At 37.8% G+C, this 19,607-nt stretch overlaps 1 protein-coding gene and 1 long non-coding RNA gene across 2 annotated transcripts in view; one reads left to right on the plus strand and one right to left on the minus strand.

Moving 5' to 3' along the window:
- LOC134806470 (uncharacterized) overlaps positions 1 to 19,607 on the minus strand; it is a 484,735-nt gene that overhangs the window by 192,461 nt on the left and 272,667 nt on the right. The gene's annotated exons all lie outside the window — the stretch shown is intronic.
- The window catches only part of LOC134806454 (heparan-alpha-glucosaminide N-acetyltransferase), a 62,972-nt gene that overhangs the window by 537 nt on the left and 42,828 nt on the right, over positions 1 to 19,607 (plus strand). Inside the window, 1 exon segment of the mRNA XM_063779736.1 lies at positions 13,190 to 13,317. Within this exon segment, the coding sequence (XP_063635806.1) occupies positions 13,190 to 13,317 (128 nt within the window).

Consider the following 19,607-nt stretch of genomic DNA (forward strand, 5'->3'; position numbering starts at 1 on the left):
GCGTCTGGATTTAACATAAGCACACTTTATATACATTAAGTTATTATTACGTGTTATTACTGTAGAGAAACCATACCAAATAATTAAATTTTCGCAATCACAACCTGTACCATGCGACCAGAACGTCGTAAGCGCCGTAAAAATTCTTTAGGTCGCGAAATTCACGCTCCGCTTCTATGGTTTGTTGTCAAAACAACATCGACTCATGGCGCAAAATACTTTGGTTATCTGTGCCAGTTCTATACGTTAGTAAACTTAATAGGTCAATGTTTAGGTATAACCCATATCCCGGAAATTATTTCTAGAGAGAGTAATAAAGGAGAGACAAAGATTTTCCTTTCTATGTGCTAGTGTATGTACTCGTAAGATCTTACTGAAACGCATACCATGTCGTTAAGTACAATAAAAAAAGAATGTGTTTTGAGTTATAATCACACCGAAAAAATATTGCGCTGCGCTGTTGCTCTATTTCCACAAAAAAATACTATTACTCACCAATGTGAAAATACTCACAAAGCCAAGAATAAAGCCAATTCACACATTCTGTAGCAGTAATTGGAATTATTCAATGCCTCATATTAAATTACTTATGGACTAAGAACCAGCCACGGAAAATGGTATAGTCGCACGAAACAAAGTCTGCAGCGGATTTGATAGCCCACGCAATGTAAGTGTTATGTAGGTATATGTCATAATTTCATAGAAGTTTGACGTTTAAAATGACACTTGCACTGCGTGGGCTATCAAAATCGCTGCAGACTTTTTACGGTCTGACTTTAGGTACCTACATATGAGCACAACGGAACTTGACAGTTTGCTATACCTAGGTATAAGATAGCTTAGTTTTTAGACTAAAAATAGTTAATATAATATTTTTTTGCATAGTTAACATAATAAAAATCAGCTTCATTACAGCTAAGTCTTAACCATTCCGTAGCTGACAATAAAACCTTCTTACCAACCACATCAGTTAAACACATTTCACGGGCCTAGCTCTCGGTCTCTTACTCTTGCATGGTTTCTTTCAATAAAATTCGACTCCTACTCGAATCGTACCTGTTCTATATTTTGACAAATTCTTCAAAGCATTGCATGCAAATAGATCACTACTCCTTATAAAACTATATAGAGGTAAGTCCCCCGCCGCGTCTGTCTGTTTGTGTGTATGTATGTAATGTACGTGATAAACTCAATAACAACTGAACGGATTTTCATGCGGTTTTCAACTACCAATAGAGTGATTCTTGAGGAAGGTTTAGGTGTATAATTTGTTTTTCATCACACTCGCTCCGTAAATGTGGAATTGCACGCAGGTTTAGCGGGAGTTATAGAAAAAGCGTTCTCCCTAGGGAGTTATGAAGTTTCTAGTGCCATAATTAACAGCTTTTTGTCTTTATACTTAATTTTTGTATCGCAAGTGTGATGAAAAACATTGTGTGTAACTCGGGGCGTAATAATATTGCAAACTCGAGTCTATAAATCGCTCCGGCAAGCCGTCGCGATTTAACTTACTCTCGTTTGCAATATTCAACTTACGCCCCATGTTGCACAATGTACTATTAAGGTTTTGTGTAACCCCTACGTAGCCGGGGCGGGTCTCTAGTAATCTATAAAACTAGAACAGCACATGTAAAGACTATATGAGTCAGTATGTCGATGTCGACGGAAATTCGCATCGATATTTACCCGTTTTCTACCGTGCCTTGAAACTGTTTCCCATACAATTATCAACGTATTGTCCATGTCGCTTCCATCAATCAGTTCCGATTGAGCGGAAAGTGGAAACAATTCTTGAAACAAAAGTAAGTAGACATTAGAAAGTTATTACGGGAACGGCTTTCTGCCAAGGTTACGCAAAAACTGTCGTTCTGGGTGATTTGTTATGGATCTTTTAACTAGGAAATATCGATAACTAATTAATTAAAAGCTTGTTCGTAAACTTATACAAAAAAAATGGTTGAAACTATATTGCCTACCGTTTCTGATGCGGTTTGTAAGAAGTAATGATAGACCATTAGGGACTGGTAAGGTAAACGTACTAGTGCTCGACATGCTAATGCCCAATAGATGACACCTTGCTGTCACCTCTATTGACAATTACTTAAGTTTCAAGTTGACATGTACTGGGACCGCGTCGAGCACCAGTACGTTTACCTTCGAAGGATTGTATGAAGTTGATGCTGATTTGTATAATGTTAAGTTAGTAAAAAGGTAATACTGTACTGTCCGTCTGTCTGTCACCAGGCTATCTCATGAACCGTGATTTTCACAAATGTTGCCGCTATAACAACAAATTAAATAATTTTAATTTCAAAACTAAAATTCTTTCTACTTGCATATCACTTCTTTACCAACCGCCTGTGAGCCTGAAATTAGTGACATTAGACGGCTAGGACCTAAGATTTTTTTTTAATGCTCAGGTCTAAACAAACACTGACGATTCCATAAAATGTTCTTCTTGTCCCGGTATTCGTTCTACCCCATCTCACATTATAAGTACCTATATAGACTAAATTTTTATGACTAGTCGGTCAAAACCAGGCATCTACCCATTATCTCCATCCATCTACCATCTATCGAATCGAAATCGATCTAAATTAAAATTGAAATCTGTCTTTGTAACTTCTATTTTCAGTTCACTTGAAATGCTCTCTCAAAAAGACACTAACCCTAAGTAAATCTAGCAAATTGGTGGTAGTAAAAATAAAATAAAATAGCCTTTTATTTCGACCTTAAATTTTTAAATGGTACAGTTTTGTCATGTTATTGAATATTTGTCAAATTAGTCATACTAGTCAAACATATTACACTATTATTATTATAATTTGATTTAGAATAAGGTTGGTTGTCATTTTTGTTAGAGTTGACATCGGTCGACTTGCCTCCCGGCATAGGCCTCCCCTAAGACCTTCCATTCCTCTCTGTTAGTTGCTCTTCTTGTCCATGTCCATGTTGGTCCAGCGATAGCTCAAAAGTCAAAAGTCAAAAGTATTTATTGCACACATATTACATTATATTAGGTAGGTAGGTACCTATACATAATATGGACCCTGCAAGGGCGCAGCAATCTTATAAATAAATAACAAACTAAGTACTACAATAGTTTCATCTGAATTACATAACATTATATATATGAGATCACATTAGTGTATCGTACTAGTAAGAGCTAATTTGCTTACGTTAACCAATATTAATAACATTTATTTAATATAAAATGAAACAAAATGGTTTAAGTGCAGATAGCTATACTTATTTCTAATAATAATATGATACCTCATCAAAAAATTCCTGCAGCGTGTAAAACGATTTCTCTGTTAGGTATTTATTAAGCGATCTTTTGAATAGATTTGGGTTTTCGATTTGTTTTATTGATTGGGGTATTTTATTAAAGATTTTTATACACATCATGTGTGGTCCGGAATGAAATATTTTTAAGCTAGAAGTAGGCAAGGAAAGGTAGTTATTGTGGCGAAGATTTAATGATTTTGTGTGGCGGTCTTTTGCTTGTAGAAAAAAAGAGCTGTGTAGTTTGACGAAAGTGCAAACTTCTAAAATGTATAAGGAGGTAAGTGTTAATATTCTTAGGTCTTTAAAATGTGGTCGACAACTTTCCCATTGCTTTATGTTAACTAAAGTTCGGATGCACTTTTTTTGTAAAATAAATAGGTCATTGGCATTTGTGCTATTACCCCAAAGGAGTATACCATAGCGGAGTATAGAGTGGGCGTAAGCATAATAGGCGGAAATGGCAGTTTTTAAATCGGTTGTTTTTTTTAATTCAAATAAGGCATATGAAAATCTGGATAGTTTATTGCAAACTTTCTGAATGTGGTCTTTCCAATGAACGTTTGTATCAATTGTTAATCCTAACAAGGGAAATGTATCTGTTTGGTCCAATTTGATATTGTTGTAAGAGAAATCTATACATAACGGTTGTTTTTGGTATGGTCTGAACTGCATCAGTTTTGTTTTGGTAAAATTCAATTTTAAGTTATGATCGGTTAGCCAGGAATCTAGTTCAGTCAGGGTATGGGTAAGGCTAGATTTCAGATTATTGTTATCTATGCACGGAAATACTACTGAAATGTCATCTGCAAATAAGATACTACGTGTATTAATAGAGTAGGGTAAATCATTAATGTATATAAGGAACAGTAAGCAACCTAGCACACTACCTTGGGGAATAGACTGAGTAACATCTACTGTATTTGAGTGTATGCGCGAAATCAATCCTGTGTGGTTGTTATAATGCTCTATTTCTACGTATTGCTCTCGATTTTTGAGGTAAGAGACAAACCATTTATGTACAGTTCCTCTTACCCCAATACCGTTCAATTTCTTTAATAGCACTTCATATGATACCCTATCGTAGGCCTTGCTCATGTCCAATAATAGTCCTACTGCATATTGTTTGTTATTTATTATGTTTAATATTTGATCTATATAATTATATACTGCCAATGTCGTGGAATGTTTTTTTCTAAATCCGTTTTGATTTTCGTTGAATATGGAGTATTTTTCACAAAAAGTGTAGAGTCTTTTTGACATAGCGGTTTCTATTATTTTGGAAAAGGTTGGCAAAAGAGCTATGGGACGATAGTTATTACAGTCAGTGTGTTTACCTTTTTTGTGAATGGGTTTGATGATTGATAATTTGAGTGAATCTGGGACTATGCCTTCGGAAAAGGATTGATTTATCAGAAAGGCTAAGGGTTCGGACAGTTCGTCTGCACACTTTTTGATAAGGACGGGTGGGAGTTCATCATGTCCAAAGCTACTCTTATTTTTCAAGTTTCGTATAATACTATGAATTTCTATTTCAGTTACTGGTTGTAGGTAGAATGAATTTGGAGTGGGGTTGAGCACAGGGCGTCCGGCTGCCTTGAGCACGCCAGGTCCATCATCTCCTGCTCCCACCGACAAGAAGAAGTTGTTAAAGTAATCAGCTACGACCCTTGGGTCATCTGTTACACTATTGTTAATGTCTAATTTTATATTTAGTCTGTTCTTTTTTGGAAGTTTATTTGTCCGTTCCTTTATTATATGCCACATGGTTTTGGCGATGTTATTAGAGTTCTTAATTTTATTAATATACTCCAGCTTTTTGGATGTTTTTATAGTCTTTTTCAGCAATTTTTCATAATGTTTATAGTGTTCATGTAAAATAGGATTGTTTGTTTTAGAGATCAATATTTTAAGAAGACGTTTATGTTTACAGGACGTTTTTATACCTTTAGTTAACCAGGGTTTATTATTAAATTCATTTTTTATTTTTATTTGTATTTTAGGGACACATATATCTAGATATTTTTTTATAATCGTTGTAAAGGAGTTAAAGTTTTCATTGATGTTATTACTGCTGTCGATAATAGTACTCCAATTTATTTCAGATAGGCACAACTTGAAAGCACTGATATTTTTCTCCGTAAATGTTCTTTTATTAGTATACCAGACTTTACGTTCTTGCATATTTGTATTGGTAGGTATAGTATATGTTATGCCTTTATGATCGGAGAAACCATATTCGTAGACTGAAACTACATTGTCTTTGTTATGAAAATTGGTAAAAAGTAAGTCTATACATGTCGAGCTTGTATCTGTAATCCTCGTGGGTTCGTTAACTAATTGTTGGAAGTTATAACCAATCAAGAGGTTAATTAGTGAAAATGAAGATAAAGATTTTTCTAAAACATTTACGTTGAAATCACCGCCTATGACAATATTTTTGGTAACGTCTTTTACTGCTAAAACTTGCAAGAGGTTTTCGAGTTTTTCATAAAAAGTGCTTGGATTTCTTTGGCTGTTCGGCCAATATATGACTACGATTAACATATTTAAATGTGGGATTTCAGTGCCACAAGCTTCGAATACAAATTCTACGGATAAATCACTTATGTCTTTACGTTCGATAAAAGGTATATTATTTTTAAGGAACACACACACACCGCCGCCTCCGTGGATGCTTCTATTGAACATGGAGGTTACTTGGTACTCTTCTAGCTGTAGTAAATCTAGTTTTGATTCTGTAATCCAGGTTTCTGAAAGGCAGATGGCTTGTATATGTTTATCTTCTTCTATAGCTGATTCTATTAAGTGGCGTTTATTGTTCACGCTGCGAATATTTTGAAAGAGAATCTTGAAGTCACTTATATTTACGAAAGTTATGATTATTGGGACGGGCTCGGAGATTGTGGGAGTGTCTTCGCTGGTCTAGTGAAAGAGTAGTATTCTGTTCAATTGTATTATTGAGCTCATTTTCATTATTCTGCCTCTTTACGTGGCCGTTAGTCGATGCTTGTGATGGGTTTCCTAATAGTACCATGTGATTATTGCTTAAGTTTCCGTCATGTATCTTACCATCTATTATCAAGTTGTTATTTTTAATTACAGCATGGTGTCCGTTTTTCCGTGCATCAAGAAGTACGTCTCTCAATCTTCTTTTTTCTTGCAAGGTTTTTTCATCTAAAAACTCCGATATTGCTAGTCCGGTATTTTTGAGAAGGTGGCTATTTTGAATCAGGTGTTTTGCCATCTTTTTGCTTAACAGTTCAACTACTATTGGTCTTTTTGTTCCTTTTCTGCCAATTCGTTTCAAGTCTTCTATGTATCCGGCGAGATTGACATTTAGGATGTCTTGAAAGATGTGGATAACGCGGTCGTACAGGTTGTGCTCAGTTTCCCAATAGTGTTCTATCAGACCAAAAATAACTATTTTTTTACAATTTTCAGTGGAGGTGATTATTTGCAAATGTTCTGTCTGTTTTCCTTCGTTTGGGCCTTGAATTTTTTCCTGAACTTCTTTTAGTTCTTTTTGTAACTGCAGATTTTGCGCATTCAGATTAAGTATTTGATCACTCATTTTGTCTATCTCAACTTTTAGGTTTTTTTGTTCACTGCAAAAGGTAATACTGTTTTGTGTTATATTTAATTTCATTTGGGATAATTCAGTGGCAATTTCCGACATAATTGCCATTTTTATTTCCGAAACAAGTGCAATTTTATATTGGTCCAGTTTTCTATCAAGAAGTTTCTCGAATTGTTCTATGCATATTACGTTATTTCTTGGAGAAGGCACCCCTTGTGGAATAGTTCCGCTAAGATTTAGCGATTCGTCCGGTAAAGTATCACCTAGTACACTTACTTCGGAGGTAGATGACTCGTCAAGTTTTGTTTTGCCCGCGTTCTTTTTATTAGAGTCAAGTGCGGCATTGACCGGGGTATTCTGATTGGCATGTGTAGGTATCTTTTTGACACATTCAGGACATTTCCAGGTAGATCGGCGCTTTTGGTCTGGCGCGTAGAAAGATTTGTATCTTTCGAACGACATATTGATACAATTTAGGTCGTATTCTGCGTTACATGTACAACAACGCAAACGTAGTTTCTTAAGCAGTGGCTTTTTGCAGTGCGCACACTTCACTGAGAATTCCGACGTCATTTTTGTAATCTGTTTATCAGAAGAAAGCAAAGTTCACCAGAGTTCACGTCACGGGGTACGGCTCTAATGTCGTCTTCCCATCTGCGGTAAGGTCTGCCTCTTTTCCTTTTCCCGTCTTTGGGGTACCAGGTTGTAACAATTTTTGACCATTTTTGTCCTGGCTCTCTGAGCATGTGTCCAGTCCATTTCCATTTTAGGCTATTTGTTACATAGGATACATCCCTTAATTTTGTGTTTTTTCTTATGGTGCTTAGTCTTATTTTGTCTTTCTTTTTGATGTTGAGAATACTTCTCTCTATGTTGTGTTGACATACTTCTAGGGATTTCCTATTTTTTTGTGTTAAGTTAAGTGTTCAATTGGTGGTAGTACTGAACTATAATTACGGCACAAACAAGTTCGACACGTCACGGGATTTCCCGGGAGCGGACTGACCATTGCTTGGCCCTCGAAGTGCAATGCCCTGCCATTATTGATACGGGGGGAGGACGTGGTGCGATTACGCCCAGACAATCAGGGCCGAAGGAAATTGATATCACAAATATTAAAACAATAGCTGTACATATATAAAATGAAATCCAGTTGTTATGATTTTTAGAATTCCGTACCCAAAGGGTAAAAACGGGACCCTATTACTAAGAATCTGCTGTCCGTCCGTCTTCTGTCCGTCTGTCTGTCACCAGGCTATCTCATGAACCGTGATTTTCACAGATGTTTCACAAATGTTGCCGCTATAACAACAAATACTAAAAAGTACGGAACCCTCGGTGGGCGAGTCCAACTCGCACTTGTCCGGTTTTTTTAGTTCACAAGAAAATGCTTTTATTTAAGTGTAATATGTGCTAACTTTTACAATACACAACTGACTTTGTCAGTTGATGACTCAAGCGATATTTAGTCAAAATAAAGAAATAAATGTGACGTTCCACGGCAAAAGGTACCTTATGGCGGCTGGCGCTTACGTCGCATAGCGCCGCAATAATATTGGAGCGGCGTTAATAATAGCGTAAGCGCCAACCGCCATAAGGTACCTTTACCCGTGGGAAGTCACAAATATTTTCCTTTACATACTATACTTAGGTACGTTTTCTTCGTCAAAATATAGGGTGACTGCTATGGTTGTTGGCCACTACATAGTAATAGACCAATCTTTACAATAAAGGGGCTCACAGATTACCAGTTCGCCGGACGATATCAGTTACTCGCAAAAGGTGACAGTATACCGAATAACTGACAGGCTGATATCGTCCGGCGAACTGGTAATCTGTGGACCCCTTTAGCCTTCTATTGGCTTGTTTCGTTCTCATTTGATAGGAGTGGCCAATTACTATAGCGGCACCCTACATAAAAAAAATAGAATCATGAAAATAAAGATTGCTTAAATCTATAAAAGGGGTTACCTACATTTCATACTATAATAAGGGCCACTTGCACCATCCCACTAACCCGGGGTAAACCAGTTAAACCAGGAGTTACCATGGTTACCAGTACAATTTGACACTGGGTTAACGGTTAAGACGAAACGGGAGGTGAGCGCGAAGTCAATTTTGAGATTTCGAGGTGAATATCCCCGTCGCTCTGACGGGGCGTAACCGCGACATGAGAGACTGTAATTGTGTGTGTAACACACGCACACAGACGCATGAGCTGGTACTTGCTTGGTCTTAGGAGGATCTAGATATTTTCACACAAGACGGTTTATCGATAACTTCTTACATCACTAGATTATCGACATTAAATGTCGACTATTGCCCATCACTTTTCTGGCTGTGTACGTATTTAGAAACTTGACTCCGCCCCTAAAATTAGTGCGACAGGGACAACTGCAGCTGAGGCGAAAAATCCTGCGTAAAAATGTCAAAAATCGAGGTTTCGTACTCCACTGTTCTCTCCTCCAAAACTTAACCAATCGTAACCAAATTTGGAAATCTAAATGATTATGAAATTATCTGTGTCGGACCGTTTTGCTTTTTTGGCTAATTGATATCAGTTTTGAATACCACGCCTCTCATTGCGGCATAGTCAATTAGGCCATTGTGGCCATTTTTGAAGGGCTTTAGCGCCTTAAAAAACAAAAATATCAAAAAAAACAAAACGGTCCGACACAGATATTGACAATATTAATCTGTGTTGAAAAACTCATTGCTCTAGCTTCAAAAACCACGGAGGAAAACGTGGAGTACGTTTGTATGGAGGAATTACTACTCCTGTTGGCTCTTAAACGGGTTAACCCCGGGTTAGTGGGAAGGTGCAAGTGGCCCTAAGTACTAAAACCTAGTAATCTTACAAGCCACAACACTATCTCCAGTTTCCTCTATAATACATGCAATATCGAATCGCGATGTGTGTCAAGTGTTCTCGGCATGCGAGCTCGTTAGAGAAATTATCGGCGATTGGCCATCGGCCGAGATATGCATTGTTACACGGTATAAAAACTACCCCACTTCGCGGAGTTGCTAAATGTTGGATTACTCAATTTCCTTTCTTACGGTCATATTATTGCGTCTTACTATAATTAGGTAGTTTATCTTTTATTTAATGTCTATTTTATTAAGATATTTGTGACGTTCCACGGAAAAAGGTACCTTATGAGGGTTTCTAGTTTCGGAGATATGAAATGTTTTGTAAAGAGGTGAAAAAATGCTCAATTTTTTTTTATTGTGTGATCTGAAACCTTAATGCGTAACGTTTGTTTACCTGTTTTTATTTTTGTTATAAGTTAGTTATAAGCCTAGTAATGTCGTCTCAGAGTTTAGTAGAAAAGGTACCTTATGGAAAAAAGATTGAAAATTCCCAAAAAAACTAGTCAATACGGGAAAAGAAGTTTGGTAGAGAACTGTATTAGCATTCTGCAAAACTAATTTGATAATTTCAGTTCTGGTTGGGGCGCCTCGCAAATATTATAACCGTACATCGACCGACATCACAAATCCAAGTAGCCTGCTATTATACCAAAGTTACTCTCGTCAAGTCTTTCTTAACTAGAATAATCTTCATTTGGTTTGGTCGCATGCAGTAAATCAGCCATTGGTTTGCTGAAAAATGCCAATACCCGACGCATTACCTTATGGAATATCTGAGGTCATTGAACCTCAATGCTGCTTATCTTCAATAGCAACCGAAATATATTATTGATAAGAAATAGACGATTTATACCATTACCAAAATATTATTAGTTTATCCTAACTGTTCCATCATCATCATGCCTCATCATGTAACTTAATCACAAGGTACCTTTTCATTACATACAAATTATTGGTCTTTTTTAAGATTATTATGTCGAAGAACTAATTAAATTTGGGGCAGTTTAATGTAAATTAATATTTTCTATTCATAAAAGATAAACTGTAATATGATTGATATTTTGTAGTGATGTATTATTAGATTTATTTCCATAAGGTACCTTTTCGTAAATGTATGGAGCAAATACTGTTATTGTTATGTAAGTTTAAAGTGGCATAAGGGGTTAAATATAGTATTTAGTTGGGGTTTTAGGATTTATTTCATTTGAATGACAGAATTTCTTTCATATGTGCTCAGAAAAATTGATTGTGTGTCACATTAAAAGTAAAAATATTCAATTTTGTGATTTTATATGAAAAAGTCAGAAAATACATTTTCACCTCTAAATCGGTATTGTTTTTTTTTTAAACTGTCTGTCAGTGTCGTTTTCTAATAGATAAAATTTAAATCTTGAGAGCTCATTGCAATCAATCGTGAAAATGAAATAAAACTTTATTTTCAAGAGATTGGTTAGTATACACATAAATCAGTCGATATCAAAAGTTTCTATTTGCATTACAGAACAAGTCGCAATATTTTTTTAATCTCAGATATATAAGGTATTATTATTTGTAGTCAACTATGTAACTTACTTCAGGAACATAGTTTTTTAGGCGGCTAAACTTAAAACTTCTCTATCGTAAAGTTGCTCATTTCACAACATTATTTTCAAAAAATCATATCTCTGTAACTACGCAACCTAGAAGGTTGATCTTTTGTGTTATCGATAGCTTATTTATTGTAGATTACTGGGGTATGCATAACTCCATACCCGCCATAAGGTACCTTTGACCGTGGGACGTCACATTTATCTATGTATACTATGTACAGTATGTGTAAATAAATTATTTCTAAATAACTAGTTTTGTTTCTAAGAATAGGACATTATAAAATGTATGTTAGGAATATTAGGCATTATGTTGTAATATGATATTTTTTACATCTTTATTCCATTCAATACAATTCAAATTACATCATAAACCACATACAACTAATCCTATTAGAAATTAAAATTTATACCTTAAACATACTCGACCAATTATCAAATTAATAAATTACATACATTAAAATTAACTCTAAACGTATAATAAACTCTAAACTGAACTAAATTAAAACTAAGCTAAATAAAGCCACAACCAAGAACTCAATCAAACAACCCGTCCCACGCCCTTCCAGACGCAAAGGTGCCCATCACGCTCGCCGCGTTGCCACGCTGGACCGCGATAGACAGCCTCTGCATCAGGAATGACCCGGAACGAGGATCATGACCTCCCTCCCTCAAACGTTGCCCCAATTCGCTCAAAACAGTATGTAGGTGTAGGAACATAATATTTACGAAATATGTACTGAAATATAGGATATATTTTTAATTATAAGCCTTTTATACTACTATATACATTATACAGCATACAGGTGCTTACTCACGTAATGAATTAACCAATTAGCTTAATTTGTCAAAAATATTAGTGTCAGTAGGAATATCGATATAGACAGGTGTAACAAAAATTGTAATCGCGATTGACCTTAATTACTTCAAATATATTCACAATATTAACGCAAGATCTACTCATAAATCAATTAGCTAGATACTGTATTTTAAGAAAGGTGTAAGATTAGGTAGGTATTACATAAGGATAGGTATATAGTTAGTGGGAAGTAATAATAAAACCGGGCAAGTGCGAGTCGGACTCGCGCACGAAGGGTTCCGTACCATAATGCAAAAAAAAAAAAACAAAAAAAAAGCAAAAAAAAAAACGGTCACCCATCCAAATACTGACCACTCCCGACGTTGCTTAACTTTGGTCAAAAATCACGTTTGTTGTATGGGAGCTCCATTTAAATCTTTATTTTATTCTGTTTTTAGTATTTGTTGTTATAGCGGCAACAGAAATACATCATCTGTGAAAATTTACCACTTGTGGAACCTATTGCAGTTAATGCATAAAGTTACATAGTTGGTTACATTGCTTAACTATGACTAAATTTCATATCATTCATCCTTTTTTATTTAGTAGCGTAATAGGCAATTAACTCTAGTCTAGGCAGAGATACACAAAGTAAGTATAGGTACATTTGATTAATTTGCCTTTAGACGAGGTATTATTAACTTGTTTAAATTATATCCAACTCCGTTAATTAGGTTTTCGTGCCAAAAACGTGGTTTAATTTTAGCTGACGCACATAATACAAAATATACTTGTTTTTCATGAACACAATGTTTCCATAGCTACCTGATATTACGTTATGTTTTGAATAGAATTTAGATAAAATTATAAAAACGTGTAACTGCCATGCAAATTGTAGTTATTATATTTTACGGTAATATTCCCGGCAAAACGGTAGTTGGATTAAGACAGATTATTCGGATAAAGTCTGTCTAGCCATTTCCGTCAGTAGAAAATAGCGGCTTAGTTAAAAAAAGTAGCCGCAAAGGGTTATCGTCTAATTTTCGTTTTCGTTCTTGTTTCAAGTGTCCCTTCGAGCTGCAGAAGATCATAAAAGCTGGTACAGAAGGGTCGTGGGTGGTGGACACTGCGCACCGGTCCTCATGGAGGGTGTACCACTCCTCGGAACGGTACATCTCAGCTACCAACATGACGTAAGTCTGTACCTCATACTCACCTTAACTACAAGACCGTGAAGACCGGTGCAGGTCGTGGTGGTGGATACAGCGCACCGGTCCTCGTGGCGTGTGTACCACTCCTCGGACCGGTACATCTCAGCTACCAACATGACGTAAGTCTGTACCTCATACTCACCTTAACTACAAGACCGTGAAGACCGGTGCAGGTCGTGGTGGTGGATACAGCGCACCGGTCCTCGTGGCGTGTGTACCACTCCTCGGAACGGTACATCTCAGCTACCAACATGACGCGAGTTATATTGTGTACCTAATATTTCTGTCAACTATAAGCTAAGACAAGTGACGATCGCCACATACCTGGGTCAAACAGATCACTGTGTTATGTCTTTCCTGTAGACATACACAAGAGTTAAGGGCTATAAAGGTTAATTTTCTTATTTAACCCTTATCCACGTGAAAAGGTCCTCCTTTTATTTAGAGAACTATGATAAAATCATTGCTTACACGCCCACAAGCTGTTAACTATAGCCCACAGGAGAGAAAAATGTGTTGTTCGCGATAACACACTAGTTTAACCTTTATAGCCCTTAACTCTCGTGTATGTCTACAGGAAAGACATAACACAGTGATCTGTTTGACCCATATATAGCGTGCCTGTACTCAGTTGCGTCCATGTTTGTGACTAGGGAATGCAAATCGGTTATTTTTTGTATGGAAATAACCGCGTTTTCGGTTAATAACCGATAATTTCCATACAAAAAATAACCGAAAATAACCGATTTGCATTCCCTATTTGTGACCTGAGTGCCTATCACAAACACCGAAGTTCGCAAATTGTGGTTATCTTTCTCTGCAGTCAACTCAGGGTCCCAACACTAACGTCTCCCGAGCGCTGGCGTCTAGCCAACTCTATGGTTGCTGCTCGACGCAACGTTGGCGCAACTGCGCAGCGACGCCATTCTCCATAGCGCTGACTAGATGCTGACGCTCAGACGCTAGTGGGGGGTCTCTCTATTTATGCGTTAATTGGAGTAAAAGAGAAAGATGCCCGCAATTTGCAAACTTCGGTCTTCGCGGTAGACCCACAGTATATACTCATTTAAATTACATTGTTGTATAGTGATGCTTGAGCGTAGCATTCTACTCATTTTACATATTAACGCATTAACTGCCAATGTTTTTGTGGCACTACGCTCGTCGTCAATCCCAGCGTTTTCGCGCTTTCTAGAGGAAAGCGACTACGAACAGAGAACCCGCCGAGCGAGTTCCCGGCACTCAATGTTAAGCAGCATTATCAGATAATTGAAAAACATTAAATCGCTGTCCCACATCTGAGAAGGTAGAATTTAATTCCATAGGACTGTGTGGGTGGTCGGACCATACTACACTTACCACTATATCCGTACAAAGATTACAAAGGCTCCATAAAGAACTGATGATTCATAACGTAACTGTTTATTTTAAAGGCACGCGTAAGCACGCACTATTTAAACGCGAATGTGCTACTACTTTGTACCACCTGGGCGGCGAACAAGCGTAAAGACTGCTTGACGGTAAGAAACCGTAGCCTATGGATGGTTGCTGTGTAGAGTCTTAACACGTTCGCGGACGCGGATTGCATAGCATCCGTTTTTGTACTCCTCCTGGTGAACGCGCCTGCTATTGCATCCGTTATTCTTTTTAAATTTCTTCGTTGAAATGCTTATCAATCCGCTTAACCACAGTATAATATTATTCACCAACTTTTCCTCTACCAGTCACCAGAGTCAAATAATGCGTACTGCCATATTACATAGTTTTATCGAAGTTAAAAATTATCCTGTGACGTCTCCAAATTGGCCCCCCTTTCTGTGACGCAGATGCTATAGCATTCGCCTTTGTATGGCAGTTCCCTTAGTAGCCCGGCAGGTGCGTCTGGGAGTGGACACATGTAATTTGGGTGAATTTCGTGCGCGATAGCGATTTTGACGTATTTTTATAACATCGTAATTAATGTTTTTCTTACAATTTCTTTAAGTTTTCCATTGTGTTTTAATAAATAAACGTGTTTACTTCCTGTTAATTACACTACAGTAAAATTTTGGTAACGGTTAATGTGAAAAAGTGAGGCATGAATGTGTATACCTATTATTGAAATAATTACGTTACTAGTCATAGTTTTGGTCATATAATTGTAATTATAGCCTGTTGGCGCTGGATGATCACATCTCACAAGGTAAGCACCTTATGACAGGCATTTGTGGTATCATTCTGTGTATATTTCACGCCTTGTATTTGGTGCAGATGCATCCGAAAAAGAATATAAAGTTGGGTGAATCATCGCTTGGCAGGAAAAGTGGTGGACGCTTTACGTCCAGAACTTAACGCGGCGGTGCGTTACAGGGAACTCAAAAAGTGTAATGCGGTACATATTGACACTTTTGAGAAGTAGTGTTGGCGTAAAATACTGCATATACCTTAGACAGCTAGAAGAACACACCTCTCATTTTAAGAGAGCTCAACATTGCCAGTCGGCTCTCTATAACATGCTATTTGGTGTACGTTTTTTTTGTACTTATTTAATTTGCTGTTAATGCACTTATGTTTTTATGCCAAATAAATATTTTCTATTTCTATTTCTATTTCTATGAGACCCATGACTGGGCCTTTATATTAGAGCCGGTCTCCAACGCATAATTTGTAGGTAGTATCACATAATTTGAGGTCGAATGAACAGCGAACGTGCTTGGGATGGGGCATGTATGAGATGGACTCAATATTACAATGATAAGCAAAGAGGGAACAAAACAGAAGAAGAAAATTGTTTGAAGAGGTCAGCAAATGAGTCTTTAGAGCAAAAATCGCGCCTTTAGGAAGTCAGAAGTCTCAGCCATCAAGTCCATCGAGCACGATGTATCTATGAATGCTATAACATGCGATGTCATATAAGATCCCATCTTGACTACGTCATGTGACAGACATGCTTATGCATCCGAATTGTATAGCATTTGTTGTCACATAGCGTATAAAAAATCCCACCAAAAACATTCTGTAAAAAACTAGCCAAGTCTCGATGGAGCTGCTTGTTTATCTCTAAAAAGTAATGAAATCTAGACAAAGTCGTGCCAAGTCTAAGGTTCCTTACTGCGATTTCTTTATTATTATAGTTAATGTTGTGTGACTTGGCCGTTGAAGGGTACACAAGGGTACAAAACCAGGTGCTCCATGACACCATTGCACCAATCTGTCGCCAGAACCGCTACCCATTGACGATGGAAAATTGCCACTTGGAAAACGTTGATTCAATAACCAGTCAATTGTAGGCTTGATAAAGCTGCGTATTTCAATAATACTTATGTATAGGCGAGCCTGAAACAAACACTTCTTTTTGAAGCGTCAAATCGACCATCGATCTAACATAAAATAGACGTACAGACGGACTTCTATCAATGATTAGAAGTCCGTCTGTACTGGAAATAATTTTTTATACTGTATGTTTGGTGTCATGGAGCACCTGGTTTTGTACCCTTGTGTACCCTTCAACGGCCAAGTCACACAACATTAACTATAATAATAAAGAAATCGCAGTAAGGAACCTTAGACTTGGCACGACTTTGTCTAGATTTCATTACTTTTTAGAGATAAACAAGCAGCTCCATCGAGACTTGGCTAGTTTTTTACAGAATGTTTTTGGTGGGATTTCACTTCTTTTTGTAGAAACGTGGGCATATTGATTTATTTTATTAGATTTTCTTATTTGACACATTTTTTTTCTTTTTAGGAGTAGTTTTTTTATTACCATATCTCTAAAGGCTCCGTCAAACATGAGCGTTTTCAAAGCGCGGCGTAAGCGGGGCACGATGCGAGCGTGACGCGAGCGCGTGGCGCTCGCGATCTGCGCTTGGACGCAGCGGCCCGCCGGCGCGCTGCGCGCGCGACCCGCTTTGATCACGCCCGCGCAGTCACACACAACACAGCGCATGTTGCGAGCGGTCACTCGATTACTGAACGTTGGACGTTGGAAAGCATGATCATGGACGTTGAATAGTTTCACGAGCGTTTTGTAGCCTGCAGTAGTATATTGCGACAATACTGCCGACTGCATTACTGCAGCAAATGTCAAATACGATGATGCTGACCGAATTTTTGATATTTACCTCAGTAATTCAGTCGGCAGTAGTGCATGCTGCAATCCTGCTGAAGTATAGCTGCCGACTGCATTACTGCCAAAAATGTCAAAGTTGATGTATTTTTAACCGCCTTAAAATAAAGGTTCTCAGTTTGACCCGTATGTATGTTTGTTCGCGATTATCTCGCGTTTGGCTGAACCGATTTTGATGCGGTTTTCAGAAAAGTGTTTGTTACATTCTGGTAAAGGTTTTAGTATACATAGATCTTTACCAGAATGTAACAAACACTTTTCTGAAGCTCTATCTTGGGTACTGCTCTCCCAAGTGCTCATCAAGATGTGACGGATGACCAAAATAGCGTGGGCTTATGTTGTACCAAACCTGAGTTCCACTAGGTACAGCCAGGGTTCAGCATCAGCTCTGTCTAAGGTACTGCTCTCCCAAGTGCTCATCAAGATGTGACGGATGACCAAAATAGCGTGGGCTTATGTTGCACCAAACCTGAGTTCCACTAGGTACAACCAGGGTTCAGCATCAGCTCCATCTTGGGTACTACTCTCCCAAAGGCTCATCAAGGCGTGTCGAATGACCAAAACAGTGTGTGCATATGTTGCACCAAGCCTGAGTTCCACTAGGTACAGCCAGGGTTCAGCATCAGCCCCATCTTGGGTACTACTTTCCCAAAGGCTCATCAAGGCGTGTCGGATGACCAAAAACAGTGTGTACATATGTTGCACCAAGCAAAACGCCTATGTCTGACGGAGCCTTAATACAGCTGAGACCAGCTGAGGGTTCTTCATCAGATACTTCAGACCTTCGATTTTTGACATCAAATGAAGCGGCCCACCAATTTGAATATTTTTTGTAAAGGCGGTATGTCGATCTCCAATAGTTTGGTTGGGCTCTTGTGTTTTCTAATCAGGGTCACCAGGTACTCCAGATCTTCGATTATCCTAGTTTTTATAGTTTTCCCTTTATGTGGCCATTAAACCCTAACTCTGTACCAAATTTCAGCTCTCTGAGTTTATGGGAAGTACTAGTTCTATTCTGATGATCATAAGTGAGTGAGTGTGTGTCATAAATGCGAAACTTTGCTTCCGCTTAACTTCGGAACTAAATGACCTACAGACTTGAAATTTTGGATTTTAAGTATGTGATTATAGCTTACTGGATGACGAAAATTTCTGCGTTCTGGTCTTATCCAGAGGTTCTCAAATAGGGACCTGAAAATGCGGCGAAATGGTTCCAGTAAAGGATGGTACGGCAGTGTTTGCTTTGCGCTCGACTTGGCGGGGGCACTGCCGTGCCCCCCGATATACTTCATATTGACGCGGATTGCATAGCATTCGCCTTGCGTCAGCATTACGCGTCATATACAAACCTAAAAGATATATTTGTAGTGACAGGAATGATATAACAGTCCCAATATTTCCATACAAAATTTAGGTGTCCAACTGGTGTGACTGAGCGTCCGCGAACGTGTTAAGCGCGTTTATTTTTTTATTTGAACTTTATTGCACAAATACTTAAGACGAAACAGGAGCTGAGTTTTAAATATTTTAGGTAATATAACTCGCTTACGGAAGCGGCACCTAAAAGTAGTGCGATAAGGACAAGGCGAAAAGCCTGCGTAAAAATCTCAAAAATCGAGGTTTCGTACTCCTCTGTTTCCTCCTCCAAAACTTAACCAATCGTAACCAAATTTGGAAATCTAAATGATTATGAAATTATCTGTGTCGGACCATTTTGCTTTTTTGGCTAATTGATATCAGTTTTGAATGCCACGCCTCTCATTGCGGCATAGTCAATTAGGCCATTTTGGCCATTTTTGAAGGGCTCTAGCGCCTTAAAAAACAGAAATATCAAAAAAAGCAAAACGGTCCGACACAGATATTGACAATATTAATCTGTATTGAAAAAAATCATTGCTCTAGCTTCAAAAACCACGGAGGAAAACGAGGAGTACGTTTGTATGGAGAAATTACCACTCCTGTTGGCTCTTAAAGAAAAATGTAGAAATGGCAGACTTAATGCCAAAAGGCATCCTCTGTCAGTTAACCATTGGGTCAAACAGAGACATATATGTCGGTTGGTACAAGAGAGAATCATCATAACTAACAAGGACAAAAAATCGTGCGTGCACGTGGGCGCGTTGTTTTACGTTGCACACCTTTTACGAATCGAATTTTGGTGTGA

This window comes from Cydia splendana, chromosome 3, assembly GCF_910591565.1.
Source record: "Cydia splendana chromosome 3, ilCydSple1.2, whole genome shotgun sequence".
Classification (NCBI taxonomy): domain Eukaryota; kingdom Metazoa; phylum Arthropoda; class Insecta; order Lepidoptera; family Tortricidae; genus Cydia; species Cydia splendana.